This window comes from Rhinatrema bivittatum, chromosome 1 (assembly GCF_901001135.1).
Source record: "Rhinatrema bivittatum chromosome 1, aRhiBiv1.1, whole genome shotgun sequence".
In the NCBI taxonomy this organism is placed as follows: Eukaryota; Metazoa; Chordata; class Amphibia; order Gymnophiona; family Rhinatrematidae; genus Rhinatrema; species Rhinatrema bivittatum.
In genome coordinates, this window is record NC_042615.1 from 501,665,617 (window position 1) to 501,685,265 (window position 19,649).

The 19,649-nt window shown below is 46.9% G+C and overlaps 1 protein-coding gene across 1 annotated transcript in view; it reads left to right on the forward strand.

Moving 5' to 3' along the window:
• The window catches only part of HCFC1 (host cell factor C1), a 465,140-nt gene that overhangs the window by 179,908 nt on the left and 265,583 nt on the right, over positions 1-19,649 (forward strand). Inside the window, exons 11-12 of the mRNA XM_029609928.1 lie at positions 271-495; positions 601-705. Coding sequence (XP_029465788.1) covers positions 271-495; positions 601-705 — 330 coding nt within the window. The remainder of the gene's footprint in view (positions 1-270; positions 496-600; positions 706-19,649) is intronic.

Genomic DNA, 19,649 nt, shown 5'->3' on the forward strand with positions numbered 1-19,649 from the left:
GATTAGGGTGGGACTGAGTAAGCTCTCACAAGGTCACACAGTGGTGGGATTGAAACTTGAAATCTTATAGGGTCACATTTTAACCATTAGGCTTAATTACCTGAACAACATTTGTCAGATACTCTTGAGGCAGATGGAGTAAAAACATGATCTAGTTCTTTAGGCGATGGACTAGAAGATCTTTTTAGGCCGTTTTCTAGCTGATGCTTTTCCCCAGTATAAGTTCTAACTAGAGCCACATGAAAAATATGTCTTCTCTGCCTCTGTCAGGTGAGCAATCCTGCTACCCGGATGCTGAAGACTGCAGCTGCCCAGGTTGGCACCTCTGTTTCTTCTGCTGCCAACACCCAGACACGACCGATCATCACTGTCCACAAGTCAGGCACGGTAACAGTGGCCCAGCAGGCACAGGTCGTTACCACTGTAGTGGGGGGAGTCACCAAGACCATAACCCTGGTGAAAAGCCCTATATCTGTGCCAGGAGGCAGCGCGCTGGTGAGTGGTAAATGAGTTGTCCTCTATGGATTCTAATAGTGTTTACGTTGTTTGATGTCTAATGGTTTGTGTTTTGTATTATGACCCTTGTTTTCTCTTTTCTAGATTTCTAATTTGGGGAAGATGATGTCTGTAGTTCAAACCAAACCAGTTCAGACCTCTGCCATCACAGGTCAGGCATCCAGTGGTCCTGTGACACAGATTATCCAGGTAAGGTTGCTGCATATTATAAACACTACCTAACTCGCATCAAATGTATTATTTATTTTATTTTTTACTTTTTTATTTTTATTAAATTGAAAACATGCCGAACCCCGGTCACCGATGTATGATGAACTTTATAACCCACTTTTCACAATAAAAAATTTTTTAAGAGAGGAAAGTGATGTTTCATAAAATTCATTCAAGGTACTATCCAGGTTAACCTTGTTGTTTTTTTTAATCATGAACACCACCATCCACCCTATACGAAATTTAATATTTTAAATATCAAAAAACCTTTTTTTGAATTATATTTATGAATTAATAAAATATTGTGAAAAGTCCATCCTAATCATGAAAAATAACAGTCCACCAACTCATTGTTTGTAAGCCATACTTAGCTTTTGACTAAGATGCTGAGACATCCATTCAGCAAGAGCGTTGTTACCCAACAAGGCCAAGTTTCAAATGTCTTCTTCGTCAGGGGAACCGCTTAATCACTGCTCCTCTCAGCTCTTCAACGTTATTTATTTTTTTATTTATGTATTTATTTTAAGTCTTTTCTATACCGTCGATAAGTTATATACCATCACAACGGTTTACATATAGGCACATAAATTCAGTAGGTGAATGTGTACAATGGTACATTCTAACAAGTGCCAAAGGGTTCGGTTACATCATGTCTAATTAAAAACTTGTTTGAAGGATGAGTTAGATTTGACCATATATACATGTAAGTTACTTCTTTACAGGTATAATTCTCATGTTCTACGTAATACTATTAAGTTAACTATGAGATACACAAATACCTTTTGTAATGCATGTGTTGAGAGCATTACTGTGTGCTTGGTGTTCTTCTGCCTGTGCCTGTATACTTTCTATTCTCCGCTCTCTTTGTAGAATGCTTGTTTAAAAAGCCAGATTTTTAAACTTTTTTTTAAAGGTTTTGAGGTCTCTTTGTAATCTGATCTCTAGTGCATAGTGTTCCAGAGAGTAGGACCTGCTAAGGATAGAGCCCTTTCTTTTACTTGGGTTAGTCTCACTGTTCTTACTGAGGGAATGGTTAGGAGTGCTTTGTTAGCTGATCTTGGATTTCTATGTGGGACGTGTACCCGTAATGCTGTGTTTAGCCAGTCTGCTTTTTCATCATGTATTAATTTATGTATTGTACACAGGGCTTTGTATTGTATTTTGTGTTCTATGGGTAACCAGTGTAATTGTGCTAGAGTTTCCGTGATGTGATCCCTCCTTCTTTTACCAGGTAGTATTCTAGCTGCTGTGTTTTATAGAATTTGAAGTGGTCTTAATGTTGTATTCGGAAGTCTTAGTAACAGTGCATTACAGTAGTCCGTGCTTGAGAAAATTAGTGCCTGGAGCACTGTCCTAAAGTTTACTGGTGTTAGAGGTTTTAGTTTCCTGAGAATCATGAATTTTGCGTAGCCTTCTTTTACCTTTAGTGATATGTGCTGTTTTAGATTGATTTGTGGGTCCATTATTACTCCTAGGTTCCGTACCCTTACAGCTAGTTCTATTTTTTGATTGAGTGTTATTGGTGTTTGAATGACCTCTATATTTTTCCGTTCTAAGTATAGAAATTCTGTTTTTTCAATGTTAATTTCCATTTGGTTTAGCAGCTGTTTGATTATGTCTAGGTACATGTTAGCTAGGTTTAACGTTTTCTCTATAGTTTCTTCAATTGGTAGGATTAGTTGAATGTCGTCTGCATATATGAAATGTATGATGCCCAGTCCTGCTAGTAGATGGCATAAAGGCATCTACCCTCATGTTTTTTGCCCTGTTACATGCATTTTTGTTATGATGTAAACCGATGTGATGTACACACTAACACCGGAATAAAAAAGTTTTAAATAAATAAATGTTAAATAGAGTTGTGGGCAAAGCTGATCCTTGCAGTACTCCTGTTTCAAGATTAAATTTTTCTGATATTGTGTCTTTGAACTTGAAAGAATCTGTTGTTTAGATATGAACTGAACCAGTTTAATGTTGTGCTGTGTAGCCCAATTTCTTCTAGTCTTTTAAGTATAATTTTATGATTTACAGTTTCAAAGGCTGATGATTGGTCTAGTATTAGAATGTAATGTTTTCCGCTGTCAAAACCTCTTAGAATATTATCTGTCAGTGAGAGCAGCAGTGTCTCTCTGCTGTAGTGTTTGTGAAATCCATGTGGTGATGGATTATAGTATATTATTATTGTCTAATTGTTCAGCTAGTTGTTGCTGTACATTTTTTTCTATTAGTTTAGCAATTAAAGGCATATTTGGGACTGGTCGGTAGCTGCTTAGGATGAGGTGGGTCACTGTTTTTTATCTTTATGATTGGTTTTATAATTGCCCCTTTCAATAAATCTTCTTCTAAGGAAAGGTTTATAATCTTAGCTAATATTGGGGAGATGTTAGCTGCTTTTTTTTATGTCTAATGTTGGTAGTGAATCTATTATATGAGGAGCAGGGTTTAATTTTTTTTAGTATGGATTCTACTTCCAGATCTGATATCTCATTAAATGTTGACCACTGTTTAACATCTCTCTTTTGCATTTCCTGGCGTGTAGCAGATGGACTCAGGACCAGTGGGTATAGTGTACTCCTGAAAACAGTTGGAGACGGATCAGATTTCAATCTGACGTCAGCCCTAGTACATATACCCCTGCAGGAAGTGCAGCTCTTCAGTATTTTCCGTCTCCATAGCAGTTAGGGACTCTATGCATGCTAGCATACAGGTCGATCCAGTAAGGGCAAGTAGGAAGAGCTGCATTAGTGCCACGCACAGTCCGGCTCACCTACCGCTCGATCCTGTACTATAATCTCATGCAAATGTAAGCAGTGTCCAAGAAGCGTTAGGCCCGCGCAACCCATTTTACAGTATAGGCGCTTAATACAGCGCCTATACAGTATCCTGGGTGCGCTGGTACCTGTCATTTCAAATGTCATTTCAAATGACAGGCACCAGGAAGTGGATCCCAACTTTAACCCATGAAAACCTAAAAACCGAAAATCCCCTCCTCCCGAAACGGCTCGACATGTGCCAACTTACCTTTTGTTGCTTTTCAGCCCCTTCCCTTCTCTGCCGTCCTCCGGAGGGCCGTGACGTCACGCGCCCGTCTATGTGCTTTCATTGGCCGGAGCGCCCAAATTGACGGGCGCTCAGGCTAATGAAAGTACGCTTCGCTTTGCTCGCGCCGTGACTTTTGATTTGAATATCTCCGAGCAAAGCAGGAACTGTCTGATCACCTTAGCTTGAGTGTGCCTTCGCTCGCGCCATGACTGGAGAGGGCACAGAACAGTGGGCTCTCACCCGACTTGACAATTTGATGAGGGCTGAGCCAGGAGAACCGGGACCTGTGCGGGGGGGAACGCTGCAAGCCGCTTTCACCACCGGCTGCCCCCTCCGGAGAATGGTAGAGAAGGGAAGGAGCTGAAAAAAGCAACAAAAAGTAAGAAAACAACAAAAAGTAATGTCGAGTCGCTTCGGGAGGAGGGGATTTTAGGTTTTTAGAGGTTTCCTTTTGGGGGAAAGTTTGCTGTCTATCCTTACCCCTGCCTCTAACCCAGGGGTAAGGGTAGGCGGTAAGTTAGGTTAAACGCGCGGCAAAACGGCAGGGTAAAATAGCGGTAGTCGGGGCGCGCGTTACTGGATGGTAGGGAATAGCTAATTCGATCGTTTACATGCAATATACATGCCGCGTGCGGAAGGGGTTGCCCGGGGATTGGGGATCACAGGAAGGGCTAACGCGGCCGGAAAGTGAGTAGAAAGCAGGTTAGGAACGGGGAAACCGCGGACGCACTTTACAGGATTGACCTGATAGTGCTAGAGAAAATTTTACCAAAGAAACCCAAATTGAGAAGAAATCTTACCTCTACAGACGAGCCCCGCTCTCCTGCGGTGACACCCATTGGGTCCCTCCCCCAGTCGAGATTCCCGAGGTGATTTCCACGATCCCTCAGAGATGAGCCTTTGACCGGCAGCCGACCCTCGGAGGGGACCTAGCCCCCGACAACGGGTGAGGCTGAGAGGCAGCGGGTGCAACCTCGAGCGCGGCGGTGAAAGTATTTTCCCTCTCCCCCCGCAGCCGGAGGCCGCCTGGAACGAAACCGGGAAGCACCGGGACAAGGTAAGGTAAAAATATAGTTAAAAGTCTCCGGTCTCCGAAGCTCAAGGAGACGCACAGGTCACCAGCTGGGACCAGTGCTTACCGGGTTGATCAGCCCTAGCAGGGCTAGACCCCGGTCAGATCCGAGGGTCTTCCCATGTGGAGACCCTCCGAGATAGTCGCCATATTGTCTGCGTGGTCGCCGTCACCATTTTGGCCCTGTTCGCCGCCCTGTCCGCTGTCTCAATCCGTACGCACAGAGGCGAGCCGTGCTCACAAATACCTTGTGTGCATAATGTCGCGTCACAAGTACGGGGTGCACAAGTGAAGCGCATAGCCACGCGCTCACTGTGCTGTGCGCACAACAGTGCGCACATCGCTCTACACGCGCGCACCATGACTACGCGCGCATCTTCGATGCACACCGGAGCGCACAACTGTATTGTACGCACACAAATCATGGCACCGCCTAAAAATAAGCTCAAAGCTCAGGGCCTTTGCCCAGCATGCCACATTAGAGCTGCACAGCATGAGGAGGCCACGGTCCTGTGTATACAGTGCGAACAGGCCTTAGGGGCTCCTGCTCATGGCCCTCCCCAGCCGGTACCGGACCACAGCCCATCGAACGGTACGCCGGACCTAGCATCATGCAGCGGGACCCTCCCCCTCAAACGGGGCTCCCCAGGGACACGGCGCCCCCTAGCCTAGATCCAGCTTCTATCTCCTGGGTGGAATTCTTCAAAGGGCTGCATACCTTCGTCCACATGCAACCGGTGCCTCCTACAATGCGGTCACAGGCACCACCAGAGGACCTCAACATGCCAGGACCCTCTATGCCCAGGGAAGTGATCCCACCGCCCAGAAGCCCCACCTACGGGGACAGACATCTCAGATATGAGTCAGAACCCCATCGGACCATGAGACGCTTCTTCACCTAGGATAAACTTCTAGACCTGGTCACGCACAGCTTAAAAGAGCTTGCCAACCTGGGCACTAGTGCCTCGGGGGAACCTAAGACGAACCCACTACTAGAGGGACTCCGTCAGAACTCCCGCCATTTCCCGCTATTACTAGCAGTCCAGGAATTAATTGCCCTGGAATGGGATGCTCCAGAAACCACGTTCAAAGGGGGCTGGGCTCTGGCAGCCATGTACCCTCTGGACCCTGCCGCCAAAGATCTCCTGGCATGTCCGAAAGTGGATGCCATGGTCTGCGCGGTCTCGAAGCGCACTACTATCCCGGTGGAGGGAGGAGCAGCACTCAAGAATGCTGAAGACAGACGTCTGAAATCTATCCTCAAACAGTCCTTGGACGTCTCCACTATGTCTTTATAGATCGCGGCCTGCTGTGCCATGGTGACACGCGCCTGCTTAGCACAGACCAGGAACAACACGCCTGGGGAAGCCCTGGTACCAGCTGTATCATTCCTTGCGGACGCCACTTCGCATCTGGTACGCACAGCAGCTAGAGGAGTCTCATCTGCTGTGGCAGCCAGAAGACAAATCTGGCTCCGAAACTGGTCGGCCGACGCATCCTCCAAAACAAGACTCTCAAGGATGCCTTTCAAGGGAACACTCCTGTTCAGAAGTGAACTAGAGAAACTAGCCAACAAGTGGGGCGAGTCCCTACTGCCGCGGCTTCCGGAGGACAGGAATAAAAGAAACCAACGATCTTTCCCCCGAACTTCCAGGGGCAGAGGTTCACAGCGCTTCAACCCATATAGAAGCTCATATCAAGCGGCCTGCCCCGCAGGCTGGAGCCAGTTCTTTTGGAACAAGCACAATAAAAAGGGAGCCAGCTCGGACCCAGGCCCCAGCCGCACCCCACAATGAAGATCAGTCGACCCATCCAAAGGAAGAAGCCATAGGGGGCAGACTGACCCTATTCTACCAAAGATGGGTCGAGATAACTTCGGACAAGTGGGTCCTAGCCATCATTCGAGAGGGATATTACCTGGATTTCCAAACCTCCCTCCGGACAAGTTTGTGGAATCTCCCTGCCACGACCCTTCCAAGAGAATGGTAGTGGAAGCTACACTGACCAGATCACTAGCCATAGAGGCTATAATACCGGTGCCTCCACAAAAAATAAATACTGGCCATTATTCCATCTATTTTATCGTTCCCAAGAAGGAAGGGAATGTTCAAACCTATCCTGGACTTCAAGGCGTTCAACCATTACCTGAAGATTCCCTGCTTCCGCATGGAAACCCTACGCTCGGTAATAAGGGCGATACAACCAGGAGAGTTCCTTACCTCCCTGGATCTGTCTGAAGCCTACCTACACATTCTGATACATCAAGAACAGCAGCGTTTTCTACGCTTCTCGATTCTGGACCATCACTACCAGTTTCAGGCACTACCTTTCGGGTTAGCCACTACACCCCGGACGTTCACCAAGATCATAGTGGTGGTGGCAGCAACACTGAGGAAGGAAGGAATCCGCGTGCACCCTTATCTAGACGATTGGCTGATCATAGTGAAATCCCCAGAGGAAAGCCACCAGGCAACCAACAGAGTCAAAACTCTACTGGAGAGCCTCGGGTGGGTGGTCAACACAAACAAGAGCTGCCTGCAGCCTTCCCAATCTCTAGAATACCTGGGACTCCAGTTCAACACCAAGCTTACCTACAAGTACTTACCTACAAGTACTCTGCCTCATGGCATCCACATTGGAAGTAGTCCCATGAGCACGGGCTCACATGAGACCTCTACAAGCCTCACTACTATCACGATGGAATCCACTGTCCCAGAACTACACCGTACGGCTTCAGCTCCCGGACAGAGTTCGGCCCAACTACGATGGTGGCTACAAGAATCCCATCTGAGCCAGGGAACGAGACTATCCTCCCCAAACTGGATCCTACTCACCACGGATGCCAGCCTACGAAGATGGGGGAGCACACTGCCAGGAGCTAACTGCCCAAGGGAAATGGAACAAAGATGAGGATGTTGGGGAGATATCAGTATCGGAGATGGTTTTCAGGGGTGATGAGTCAGACAAACTGAACAAAATCACTGTGAACCTGGAAGATGTAGTAGGCCAGATTGACAAACTAAAGAGCAGCAAATCACCTGGACCGGATGGTATGCATCCTAGGGTACTGAAGGAATTAAAAAATGAAATTTCTGATCTATTAGTTAAAATTTGTAACCTATCATTAAAACCATCCATTGTACCTGAAGACTGGAGGGTGGCCAATGTAACCCTAATATTTAAAAAAGGGACGATCCGGGTAACTATAGACCACTGAGCCTAACTTCAGTGCCGGGAAAAATAGTGGAAACTATTCTCAAGATCAAAATCGTAGAGCATATAGAAAGACATGATTTAATGGAACACAGTCAACACGGATTTAACCAAGGGAAGTCTTGCCTAACAAATCTGCTTCATTTTTTTGAAGGGGTTAATAAACGTGGATAAAGGTGAACTGGTAGCTATAGTGTATTTGGATTTTCAGAAGGCATTTGACAAAGTCCCTCATGAGAGGCTTCTACGAAAACTAAAAAGTCATGGGAAAGGAGGCGATGTCCTTTCATTGATTACAAACTGGTTAAAAGACAGGAAATAGAGAGTAGGATTAAATGGTCAATTTTCTCAGTGGAAAAGGGTAAACAGTGGAGTGCCTCAGGGATCTGTACTAGGACCGGTGCTTTTCAATATATATATAAATGATCTGGAAAGGAATACGACGAGTGAGGTTATCAAATTTGCGGATGATACAAAATTATTCAGAGTTGTTAAATCACAAGCAGACTGTGATACATTACAGGAGGACCTTGCAAGACTGGAAGATTGGGCATCCAAATGGCAGATGAAATTTAATGTGGACAAGTGCAAGGTGTTGCATATAGGGAAAAACAACCCTTGCTGTAGTTACACGATGTTATGTTCTATATTAGGAGTTACCACCCAGGAAAAAGATCTAGGCATCATAGTGGATAATACTTTAAAATCATCGGCTCAGTGTGCTGCAGCAGTCAAAAAAGCAAACAGAATTTAGGAATTATTGGGAAGGGAATGGTTAATAAAATGGAAAATGTCATAATGTCTCTATATTGCTCCATGGTGAGACCACACCTTGAATACTATGTACAATTCTGGTCGCTGCATCTCAAAAAAGATATAGTTGCAATGGAGAAGGTACAGAGAAAGACTACCAAAATGATAAAGGGGATGGAACAGCTCCCCTATGAGGAAAGGCTGAAGATGTTAGGGTTGTTTGGAGAAGAGACGGCTGAGGGGGGTTATGATAGAGGTCTTTAAGATCATGAGAGGTCTTGAACGAGTAGATGTGACTCTGTTATTTACACTTTCGAATAATAGAAGGACTAGGGGCCATTCCATGAAGTTAGCAAGTAGCAAATTTAAGACTAATCGGAGAATTTTTTTTTCACTCAACGCACAATAAAGCTCTGGAATTTGTTGCCAGAGGATGTGGTTAGTGCAGTTAGTGTAGCTGGGTTCAAAAAAGGTTTGGATAAGTTCTTGGAGGAGAAGTCCATTAACTGCTATTAATCAAGTTTACTTAGGGAATAGCCACTGCTATTAATTGCATCAGTAGCATGGGATCATCTTAGTGTTTGGATAATTGCCAGGTTCTTGTGGCCTGGTTTGGCCTCTGTTGGAAACAGGATACTGGACTTGATGGACCCTTGGTCTGACCCAGCATGGCAATTTCTTATGTTCTTATGGAATATCAATTGCCTAGAAGCCCGGGCAGTCAGACTAGCTTGCCTAAGGTTCGGTCACAGACTCCGAGGCAAAGCGGTCAGAGTAATGTCGGACAACACCACAACAGTGGCCTACATCAACTGTCAGGGAGGAACCAGAAGCCAACAGGTGTCTCTGGAAATAGACCCCCTAATGTCATGGGCAGAAGTGAATCTTCAAGAGATCTCGGCCGTCCACATTTCCGGGAAAGACAATGTCGCAGCGGGCTACCTCAGCAGAGAGAGTCTAGATCCAGGAGAATGGAAACTGTCAACCACAGCATTCCAATTGATAGTAAACCGTTGGGGAACACCAACCAAGGACCTCCTGGCAAGCCGGTCCAACGCCTGGGTAACCAGTTTCTTCAGCCGCAGGCGGGAACCCCAGTCCCTAGGAATCGATGCCCTGGTACAGACCTGGCCACAGGAGACTCTGTTATACACCTTCCCGCCGTGGTCCCTATTGGGTGCAATCATCCATAAGATAGAACACCATAGGGGGCCAGTACCTCTAGTGGGCCCCGGACTGGCCAAGACGACCATGGTACGCAGACATGTGAAGACTGCTGGTGGGGAACCCCCTGCTGCTACCCGTCACACAGAGAGCTGCTCCAACAGGGACTGATCCTCCTCGAGGACCCAGCTCAATTCTCTCTTACGGTCTGGCCATTGAGAGGTCTCGCCTAAGGAGGAGAGGATTCTCGGGGGCAGAAATTGACACCCTACTCCGAGCACGCAGGTTCTCCACATCCCTAACATACATAAGGATTTGGAGAGTATTCAAATCCTGGTGTGAGGACCACTGCATCATACCACATTCAGTCAAAATTCCTGCGATTTTGGAATTCCTACAGAACGGACTACAGAAGGGATTGTCCCTCAACTCCATCAAGGTATAGGTCGCGGCCTGTTATGTTACGGAACCAGAGTGAGAGCGGCAGCATAGCCTCTCACCCAGATGTCTCCCGCTTCCTGAAAGGCGTCAAGCACATCCGACCACCTCTAAAGTGGCCGGTACCTCTTTGGAACCTCAACCTGGTCCTAGATTTCCTAGCAGGAACCTCCTTCAGACCTCTCTGCAGACTGTCTCTCCGACTATTAAAATTGAAGACAGCCTTCCTGCTGGCAGTCTGTTCAGAACGTCGCATATCCGAGCTACAAGCACTGTCCTGCCGGGAGCCGTTCCTCAGACTCACCCCAGGAACCATCCAGTTACGCACAGTTCCGTCGTTCCTCCCCAAAGTGGTGTCTCACTTCCATCTCAACCAAACCATCTCGCTACCATCACCAGATGAGCATAAGAATTCGGAAGAGGCTCAAAGTCTACATCTCAACGTCGGCAAGCTCCTAGTCCGATACCTGGAAAGGTTGGAATCCGTACGAAAGACGGACCAGCTATTCGTCCTTCACAGCAGGAAGAAGCACGGGGAAGCGGCCTCGCGAGCAACCATAGCCCGTTGGATCAAAGAAGTCATCAAGGCAGCCTACATGGAAGCAGGCAAGCCACCGCCTTTACAAGTCAAGGCCCATTCTACTAGAGCCCAGGCAGTGTCCTGGGCGGAAACCAAGATGCTGTTATCCGCCGAGATCTGCAGGGCGGCGACATGGTCCTCCATCCACACCTCCAGGTTTTACCGCCTGGATGTTCAGGCTGGGAAGGACACAGCATTTGCAAGGGTAGTACTAAGTGGGTCACGGGCAGCCTCCCACCCGGTTCGGGAGTAGCTTTTATACATCCCATTGGTCCTGAGTCCATCTGCTACACGCTAGGAAATAGAGAAATTACTTACCTGATAATTTCGTTTTCTTTAGTGTAGACAGATGGACTCAGCATCCCACCCATGGCTGCCGTTACTCATGGAATTCTCGGGGGATAGCCCCGGGAGCGAGTGATTCAAGGATAAGCCATGCTTTCCTTCATCTAGGACACCCATCCTACCGGGTGTCGACGTTTCTCGGTTGAGGGCACTGGCGGTCTCCAGCTATAGTCAATTCAACCAGTTCAAATTAATCAAGTTAACCAAGTTAATCAAGTTATTCAAATTAGTCAGTCACACATATATCCACAATGCTTTTCGAGGAGAATACTGAAGAGCTGCACTTCCTGCAGGGGTTCTGTACTAGGGCTGACGTCAGATTGAAATCTGATCCATCTCCAACTGCTATCAGGAGTACACTATACCCATTGGTCCTGAGTCCATCTGGAAAACGAGTCCAAGGAAAACGAAATTATCAGGGAAGTAATTTCTTCATTATGATTTCTTGTTTTGGTGGTGTTTGGTGTTTTGGTTTTTAAATTTGTAGTTTTGTCACTGAAGATTTTTGCTATTTCGTTACATCTTAGTTCTGGCAGGTTTTGAGGTGATTCTAACTTGTCATTGGTGAGATTCGATACTATGGTGAATAAAGTTCTTGGGTTGTTAGCAAACTTTTCTATTTTATTGCTGTAGTATATTTTCTTAGCATCAAGAATTATTTGTTTGTAAAATGCTAGGTGTTTTCTGAATTTAGCTAGAGTTTCAGTTGTTTTGTATTTTCTCCATTCTTTTTCTTTTTTCCTGAGATTTCTTTTTGTATCTTTTATCTTTTCGTTGGTCCATGGATTATTTTGTTTTGTTTCTTTGTTACGTATTAATTTGGGGTTTATTTCATCAGCTATTTTGTTGGTTGTCTAACCATGCTTCCATTGCAGAACTACAGTCTTTATAGCCAAGATCTGTAAATTTTTCTTCTAGTTTTTTAGTTTTTGAATATTATAAGGTGATTGATACTAATTCTATAGGTTTTAAGTTTTGTTTTGTTTGTGGTTTAAGGAATTTGATGTTGGATTGAATTAGGAAGTGGTCTGACCAAGGAATTTGTGTGTAGTCAGTTTTAATATGTTCTAAGCAATTGTGGTTGATGAACGTTAGATCAAGAGAGTGTCCGGCTTTGTGTATCGATTTGTCCGTTATTAGTATGAATCCTAGTGCTACCATTGTGTCCATAAGTGTCTGGCATGTTATTAGTCCATAAACTTCTCCTTATATTCAAAATGCTTGCAATGCGCTGCATCTATTTAAAAAAAAAAAAAAAAAATAAAAAAAAATGGCGGACCTAAGTTCCCGTTCACGGTGTCCTCCTTTAAAGGGACTCCATTATGTGACACATCCCTGGCGTAAATGTCAACCAGCCTACCCTTTAAACTAACCTTAAAGTAACAAAAGCCAGTCCAACTAATCGTTTAGTCCCGCCGGTGCTTCAGACTTCAATTTAAAGATCCAATACTGTTCTCTGTAATTCAGCAGAGCTCCGATGTTACCAAACGGTGTGTTGCTCACCACTTTCTCGATGACAGTCCACTGTAATTCTTCAAAGGCATGACCCTGTTCCATACAGTGGCTCACCAACTGTGCTGATAAAACTCCATTATTAATTCTAGATCTGTGCTCCATCAGACGTACTTTGATGGCTCTTCTCGTTCGACCCACATATACTTTTGGGCAACCACATACAATGATATATATCACATTGCTCGTGGTACAAACTGTCCAAAACTGGCGCCTCACTTCATATCCTGTATTGATGTCAACCCAACAGTTGCCCTCAATTGTATTTACACACACTGGACAGGCACCACACTTCTGATATCCCCCCAAGGCTTTTTGTTGATTAACTTTACTAACAAAATTAGCACGAACCACTTTGTCACGAATGTTGGAACCACGACTGGTTGCAAACAGGGGTAGATCTTTAAGCATACCGTGAAGCTCTAAGACATGACAGTGCCTTTTAACTGACGCGATAACCGCTGAAGTTGAAGTGCTTTGTTGTAACACATATACCAGACGATCTTGCTCCTTTCGGACCTGATACTTCAAAAGTTGAGCATGGTCACTGTACTTAGATCTCTTGTATGCCTTCCGAATCACCTTGGCCGGGTAACCCCGTTCTCTAAACCGTTTCATTAACAAACTTGCTTGAACTTCAAATTCTTCTTTTGAAGAGCATATCCGTTTGATCCTAAAAAATTGGGACACTGGCAGCCCCTTCTTAAAGGTTGCAGAATGATGACTGTAGTATCTCAGCAAATTATTTTTATCTGTTGTTTTCTTATTCACCGTGGTGATCATTTGCGAAGCACGAACTTCCACTTGCACAACCAGATATACAATGTTGGAGTCACTGTTTTGATAAGTAAACTTCAAATTTTCATCAACAGTGTTGATCCATGCCACAAACTCCTCTAGTGATTCTTTCACATCCTTCCAGATAATAAAAATGTCATCAATGTAACGATACCAGATGACAATTCTGGATCACCAATCAGACCTGTAGATTAATTAAATCCATCTATTTCATCGTACCCAAGAAAAAGAGGGTTCATTCCAACCCATCCAGGATCTCAAGAGCGTCAGCCGTCATCTGCGGATAATTCACTTCTGCATGGAAACTCTTTGCTCCATCATAATGGCCGTGCAATTGAGAGAGTTCTTAACTTCCTTGGATCTCTTGGAGGCCTACCTTCATATTTCAATCCGTCAAGACCACGAGCGTTTTCTACACTTTGCGGTACTGGGCTGCCATTACCAGTTCCGGGTGTTGCCCTTCGGCCTGGCAACCGCCCCCAGGACATTCTCCAAAATTATGGTGATGGTGGTGGCAGCACTGAGGAAAGAAGGGATCCTGGTGCACCCTTACTTGGATGACTGGTGGATCTGGATGACGTGTTGGAAGAGAGCCTCCAAGTGACCAGCAGGGTCAGATCCCTCCTCCAGGAACTCTGGTCATGAACCTGGACAAGAACAGCCTCAAGCCCTCCCAGTCCTTAGAGTACCTGGGAGTCCAGTTGGACACCAAGCAGAACAAGATCTTCCGCCCTTCCTCAAGGAGAAGGAAACTGATGTACCAAGTGCATCGGTTGACTAACACAATGCGCCCCAGGGTGTGGAACTATCTCCAGGTCCTTGGCCTCATGGCATCAACCCTGGAAGTAGTACTGTGGGCGAGGGCACAATGTGGCCTCTCCAGTGCTCCTTGCTGTCACGTTGAAACCCACTGTCTCAAGACTACTTGATTCGCCTCCACCTACTGATGGAAGTATATTCTCTGCTCCAGTAGTGGCTACAGGAAGTTTACCTAAGCAATGTTGTAAGCCTGTCCCCACCGAACTGCATCGTCCTCATGATGGACGCGAGCCTTCGAGTGTGGGGAACTCACTGTCAGGAATTGAAAACCCAGGGGGCGATGGACAGAGGAATAGGCGCCCTGGAACATAAACCGCCTGGAAGCGCGAGCGGTCAGATTAGCATGCCTGCACTTCAGCCACAGGCTCCAAGGACAGGCAATGCACGTGATGTCGGACAATGCAACAAAGGTAAACTACATCAACCGCCAGGGAAAAACCGAAAGCCATCAAGTGTCTCTGGAGATAGACCCCCTTATGGAATGGGCGGAGTTAAACCTACAAGGGATCTCGGCCTCCCACATTGTAGGAAAAAACAACTTCAGAGCAGACTTTCTCAGCAGAGAGAGAGGTTGTCAACCAGAGCCTTCCAGCTCCTAGTAGATTGCTGGGGCCCCCCATCCATCGACCTACTGTCTACATCTCACAATGAGAAGATCCCCCGATTCTTCGGTTGCAGACGAGATCAGCACTTTCAAGGGATTGATGCCCTCGACCAGACCTGGCCAGAGGAGGATTTACTATATGCCTTCCCTCCGTGGCCTCTACTGGGCAAGATCTGGAAAATTGAACACCACAGAGGATTAGTCCTTCTGGTGGCCCTGGATTGGGCCAGATGCCCGTGGTATGCAGACATGCCGAAGCTTCTCGTGGAGAGTCCCCTTTGCTTCCCCCTGCACAGGGAACTTCTCCAGCAAGATCCGATTCTTCACGAGGACCCAACTCGATTCTGTCTTATGGTCTGGCCCTTGAGAGGGCTCGCCTGACAAAGTGTGGATATTCGGCGGCCGTAATCGCTACCTTGTTCCATGTGCGGAAGTTCTCGACCCTGGTGTACGTACGAATCTGGAGAATATTTGAGGCTTGGTGTGAGGAATGCGGGGTGCTCCCGTGAATGGCCAAGAACCCCATGATTCTGGAATTTATACAGGACGTCCTGAACAAAGGATTGTCCCTCAACTCCTTGAAGGTCCAAGTGGCAGCCCTCTCCTGTTTCAGTCCTGAGGTTGAATGGAACCTGCTTATCAATGCATCCGGACTTGGCCTGTTTCCTAAAAGGAGTTAAACACCTCCAAACACCCTTAAAGTGGTCAGTCCCTCTATGGAACCTCAAATCTAGTATTGGACTTTCTAGCAGGGCTTCCCTTTAGACCATTGCGTAGTCTGTCACTACGCCTGTTAACACTAAAGTCTGTATTCTTGGTGGTGATATGATCGGCTCGTCGTGTTTCTGAACTACAGGCTCTGTCATGTTGGGAACCGTTCCTTTGGTTTACTCCAGGAACAGTACAGCTTCACACCATCCCCTCAGTCTTAAAGGTAGTCTTGGAGTTTCACCTGAACCAGTCCATTTCCTTACAGTCTCCAGATAGACGCAAGGACACGGAAGGCTACCTTCTTCTATGCCATTTAAACGTCGGTAAACTTTTTGTGTGATATCTGGAACGTTCAGAACTGGTACACAAGACAGACCGCTTGTTTGTTCTTCAGCATCCCACCCACAGGGATCACCCATGAGGTGAATCTCGATTACATGAGGTTAGAGGTAAGCTGTTGCCCTATCCCTAGTCCACGGCATCTATACTATTGCTGGGATCCAGTGCTTATGTTTGAGTACAGTTGCGATCTCCAGTTTTTTAAAATAGTTTTTAATCAATTTTTTTAAGCAAATTATAAAGTTTTATCCAAATTTGAATCAAGTTTTTCAATAGTATGTCCACAATGGCTTTTGAAGAGAATACTCAATGGCTGAGGTCACTGTAGGGGGTAACATCAGCTTTGAAACCTAATTCAGTCTCCATCTGCTAGCAGGGGCGCACATAACACACAGGTCCTGATTCCATCTGTCTACACTAAGGAAAACGAAATTATCAGGTAAGGTAATTTCTCCAATCTGCGCCCCCTCCCTCGAGCTTCTAACATTAATTAAACCCCTATAAAGAAGAAAGAACAGTACTTCCCACCAGATCTCTGAGGAACCCTTTTCAAAACTGCATTCTCATTGTGAAGCGGGTATAAGCAAATAAAAAAAAAAAAACCTGTTGTACAGATCGTTCCTTATATGTACCTGGATCAGTCCAGACTGCTGGTTTTGCCTGCCCTCCAGCAGATGGAGACAGAGAAAAACTTGAAGAGCGCACCCCCTCTTAACCTGGTGTGGGACCTACATCTCTTCTGTATTTCTCTGTCTCCAGCAGATTGAGGAGGTGCAAAACAATGCAGTCCTGAACCAAATTTTCAGATTCCAAAAATAAAAAGTAAAACAAGAAAAGATCAAGCAGGACAATTAAGTGTGGAGATTCCTCCCAGGGGGCCAGCAGGTCCTAGTAGGACCAACCCCCCCCCCCCCTCCCCGGTAGTAGGTCTTGTGGAGCAGGGGTTGATTACCCCTCCGGGCTTCCCTTTCTGGTGAGACACCAGGGCTGATCACCGGTGGTCCGGTCCCTCCCCCTTCCCCAGCCCGGATCCGGAGCAGCCTATATGCCTTTCTTTATTCTAAAAAAAAAAAAAAAAGACAGCAAAGGTCAGGCTCTGTTTACTGTTTGACCTCATGGCGATTCTCCGTGAACGTGATCCAAGGCTGTGCTGGCAGCCACGGCCGTCTTTGCGATGCTCTGAGTGGCTTCTCTAATTTTTCTGCCACGTCAGTGCCTTCCCCAGCGCTCCCACTTCGGCTATGCTGTGTCCTGCACGCGGGGAGTCCACCTTGCGGCTCTCCCATTCAGGCCTGTGTATTTGTTGCCTCTCCAGCTGGGAGGGATCTTCGAGAGCGGCGCTGGGGTCAGCTACGAAGGCTCGCGGTGTGGGCAAATGATCCGACATGCAGGAGGAGCAGGCCGACCCATTCCCACTGAGTGCGGGAATGGTGGCCATCTTGAAAACTTTCTCCACGCAGACTAAGGCGACAGGGGGAGGGAATCTCCCGCCCGACCTGTCTCTTGCTCAGTCCAGTCCTGAGGGCCCTCAGGCTTAGTTGCCTGACCTCTCTGATGTCAATCCCGATCCCCTGGAGGGGGAGGGGAGAGGCTCAACTGCTTTTTCTCTGGACTTTGTGCTATTGATGCACAAAGCCTGTTTAGCTAGTCAGTTGCAGCAAGGCGGTGGATTGCCGCATGGGCATTTAGAGGGGCCTCCCAAGAAGGTTCCCAAGCAGCTGGAGCCTCAGGGGTTCCTCAGGGTCAAGAAGTTGCGGGGCTCCTCACTTTCAGGAGACAGGTGCCTTGCTCAGGGCACCTCAGACCTCATCGGTCACTCTGACCCTCCCTTGGTTCCCTTGCCCTTTACTGAGGTCGACCTGGACGAGGAGCTGGAGAAAGCATTGCCCCTGGAGGGAGATGATCCAAAGGTCGTCCGTCTGTTTCAGAGGGAAGAGTTGGACCCCCTCATCCTGCATGCCCTAGCAAAGCTTGGCATTGCGCTCCCTCAGGAGGTTTCTGTCCAGGATTCAGTGGATCTGGTCCTGGCGGGTTTGTGGGGTCCAGCTAAGACTTTTCCTTTTCATCCCATGATTCAACAGTTGATGGTTCGGGAGAGGGATACTCCGGAGTTGGGACTGTGAGTGGGCCGGGCTATGGACAACTTTATCCTCTGCCTGAAGAGACCCTAGAGCTTTTGAAATTTCCTAAAGTGGATACATCTGTGTCGGCTGTCACAAAACAAACCACTATTCCAATAGCAGGAGCGGCAGCCCTTAATGATCTACAGGACGGAAGCTTGAGGTCCATCTGAAGCGGATATTCGAAGTTTCGGCTCTGGGCATTCGGGCAGCAGTCCACAGCAGCTTCATGCTCAGAGCAAATCTGCGATGTGTGCAACAACTGCTAAGCACCAGAGACCTTCCACCTCAGGAGTCAGCTCAGGTGGAGCACTTAGAGGCGACAGTAGCCTTTGGGGCAGATGCCTTATATGACCTACTTCGATCCTCTTCCAGGACTATGGTGTCGGACATTTTGGCGCTGAGGCTGTTATGGTTGCTCAGTTTGTCGGCTGATGTTTCCTCTAAAGCTCAGCTTAGTGCGCTCCCTTTCAAAGGGAAGCTCCTTTTTGGTGAAGTCTTGGAACAACTGATCAAGTCTCTGGGCAACAATAAAGTGCACAAGCTGCTGGAAGATAAAACTAAGGGATCTAGAGGTTTTCTTCCGACCCGCTCTTTTTTTCGGAGTCAACAGCGCTTCCATCAGAACAGAGCGCCTGGTACAGGCCAGCAGCAAACCTCTGGGAGGTCTCAGTCCTGGACTCAGTTTTTTTTGCAGTTGTTGTGCGGGCCGAGAGGGAGCCGGCCAGGGGTCCCTCGCGAACAAATCCTCTCAATGAGATACGGCCGACCCGTTCCTCCATTCCTGTCATTGGCGGATGGCTGTCCCTTTTTTACGAAGAATGGATCAAGATAATGTCTGACCAGTGGATTCTAAGTATCATCGAAAACAGCTTTACTTTAGTTTGCTCGGCCTCTTCGAGACCTCTTTATAATCTCTCCCTGTAGCTCTCCAATAAAGAGACAAATAGTCCGGCAGACCATTGACAAGCTGGAATGCCTGGGGGCCATCGTTCCCGTTCCTAAGAAGGAGTGGGGGAAGGGGCGTTAATCCATTTATTTCATGGTCTCAAAGAAGGAAGGCTCTTTCCATCCTATTCTGGATCTAAAGAAGGTGAACAGATCTCTAAGTCCCGCATTTTCGGATGGAGACCCTACGCTCCATAATTGTGGTGGTGCGCCAAGGGGAGTTCTTGGCTTCTCTGGATCTGGCGGAAGCGTACCTGCAATTAGGGATCCGCCAGGATCATCAACTGTTCCTTCGGTTCGTGGCCCTGGGCATGCATTTCCAGTTTTGCATCCTTTCTTTTGGTCTGGCATTGGCTCTGTGCACTTTCATCAAGGTGATGGTGGTGGTAGCGGGGGCCCTCCGCAGAGAAGGGGTGATGGTTCATCTGTATCTGGACAACTGGCTCATTCGGGCAAAGTCGGAGG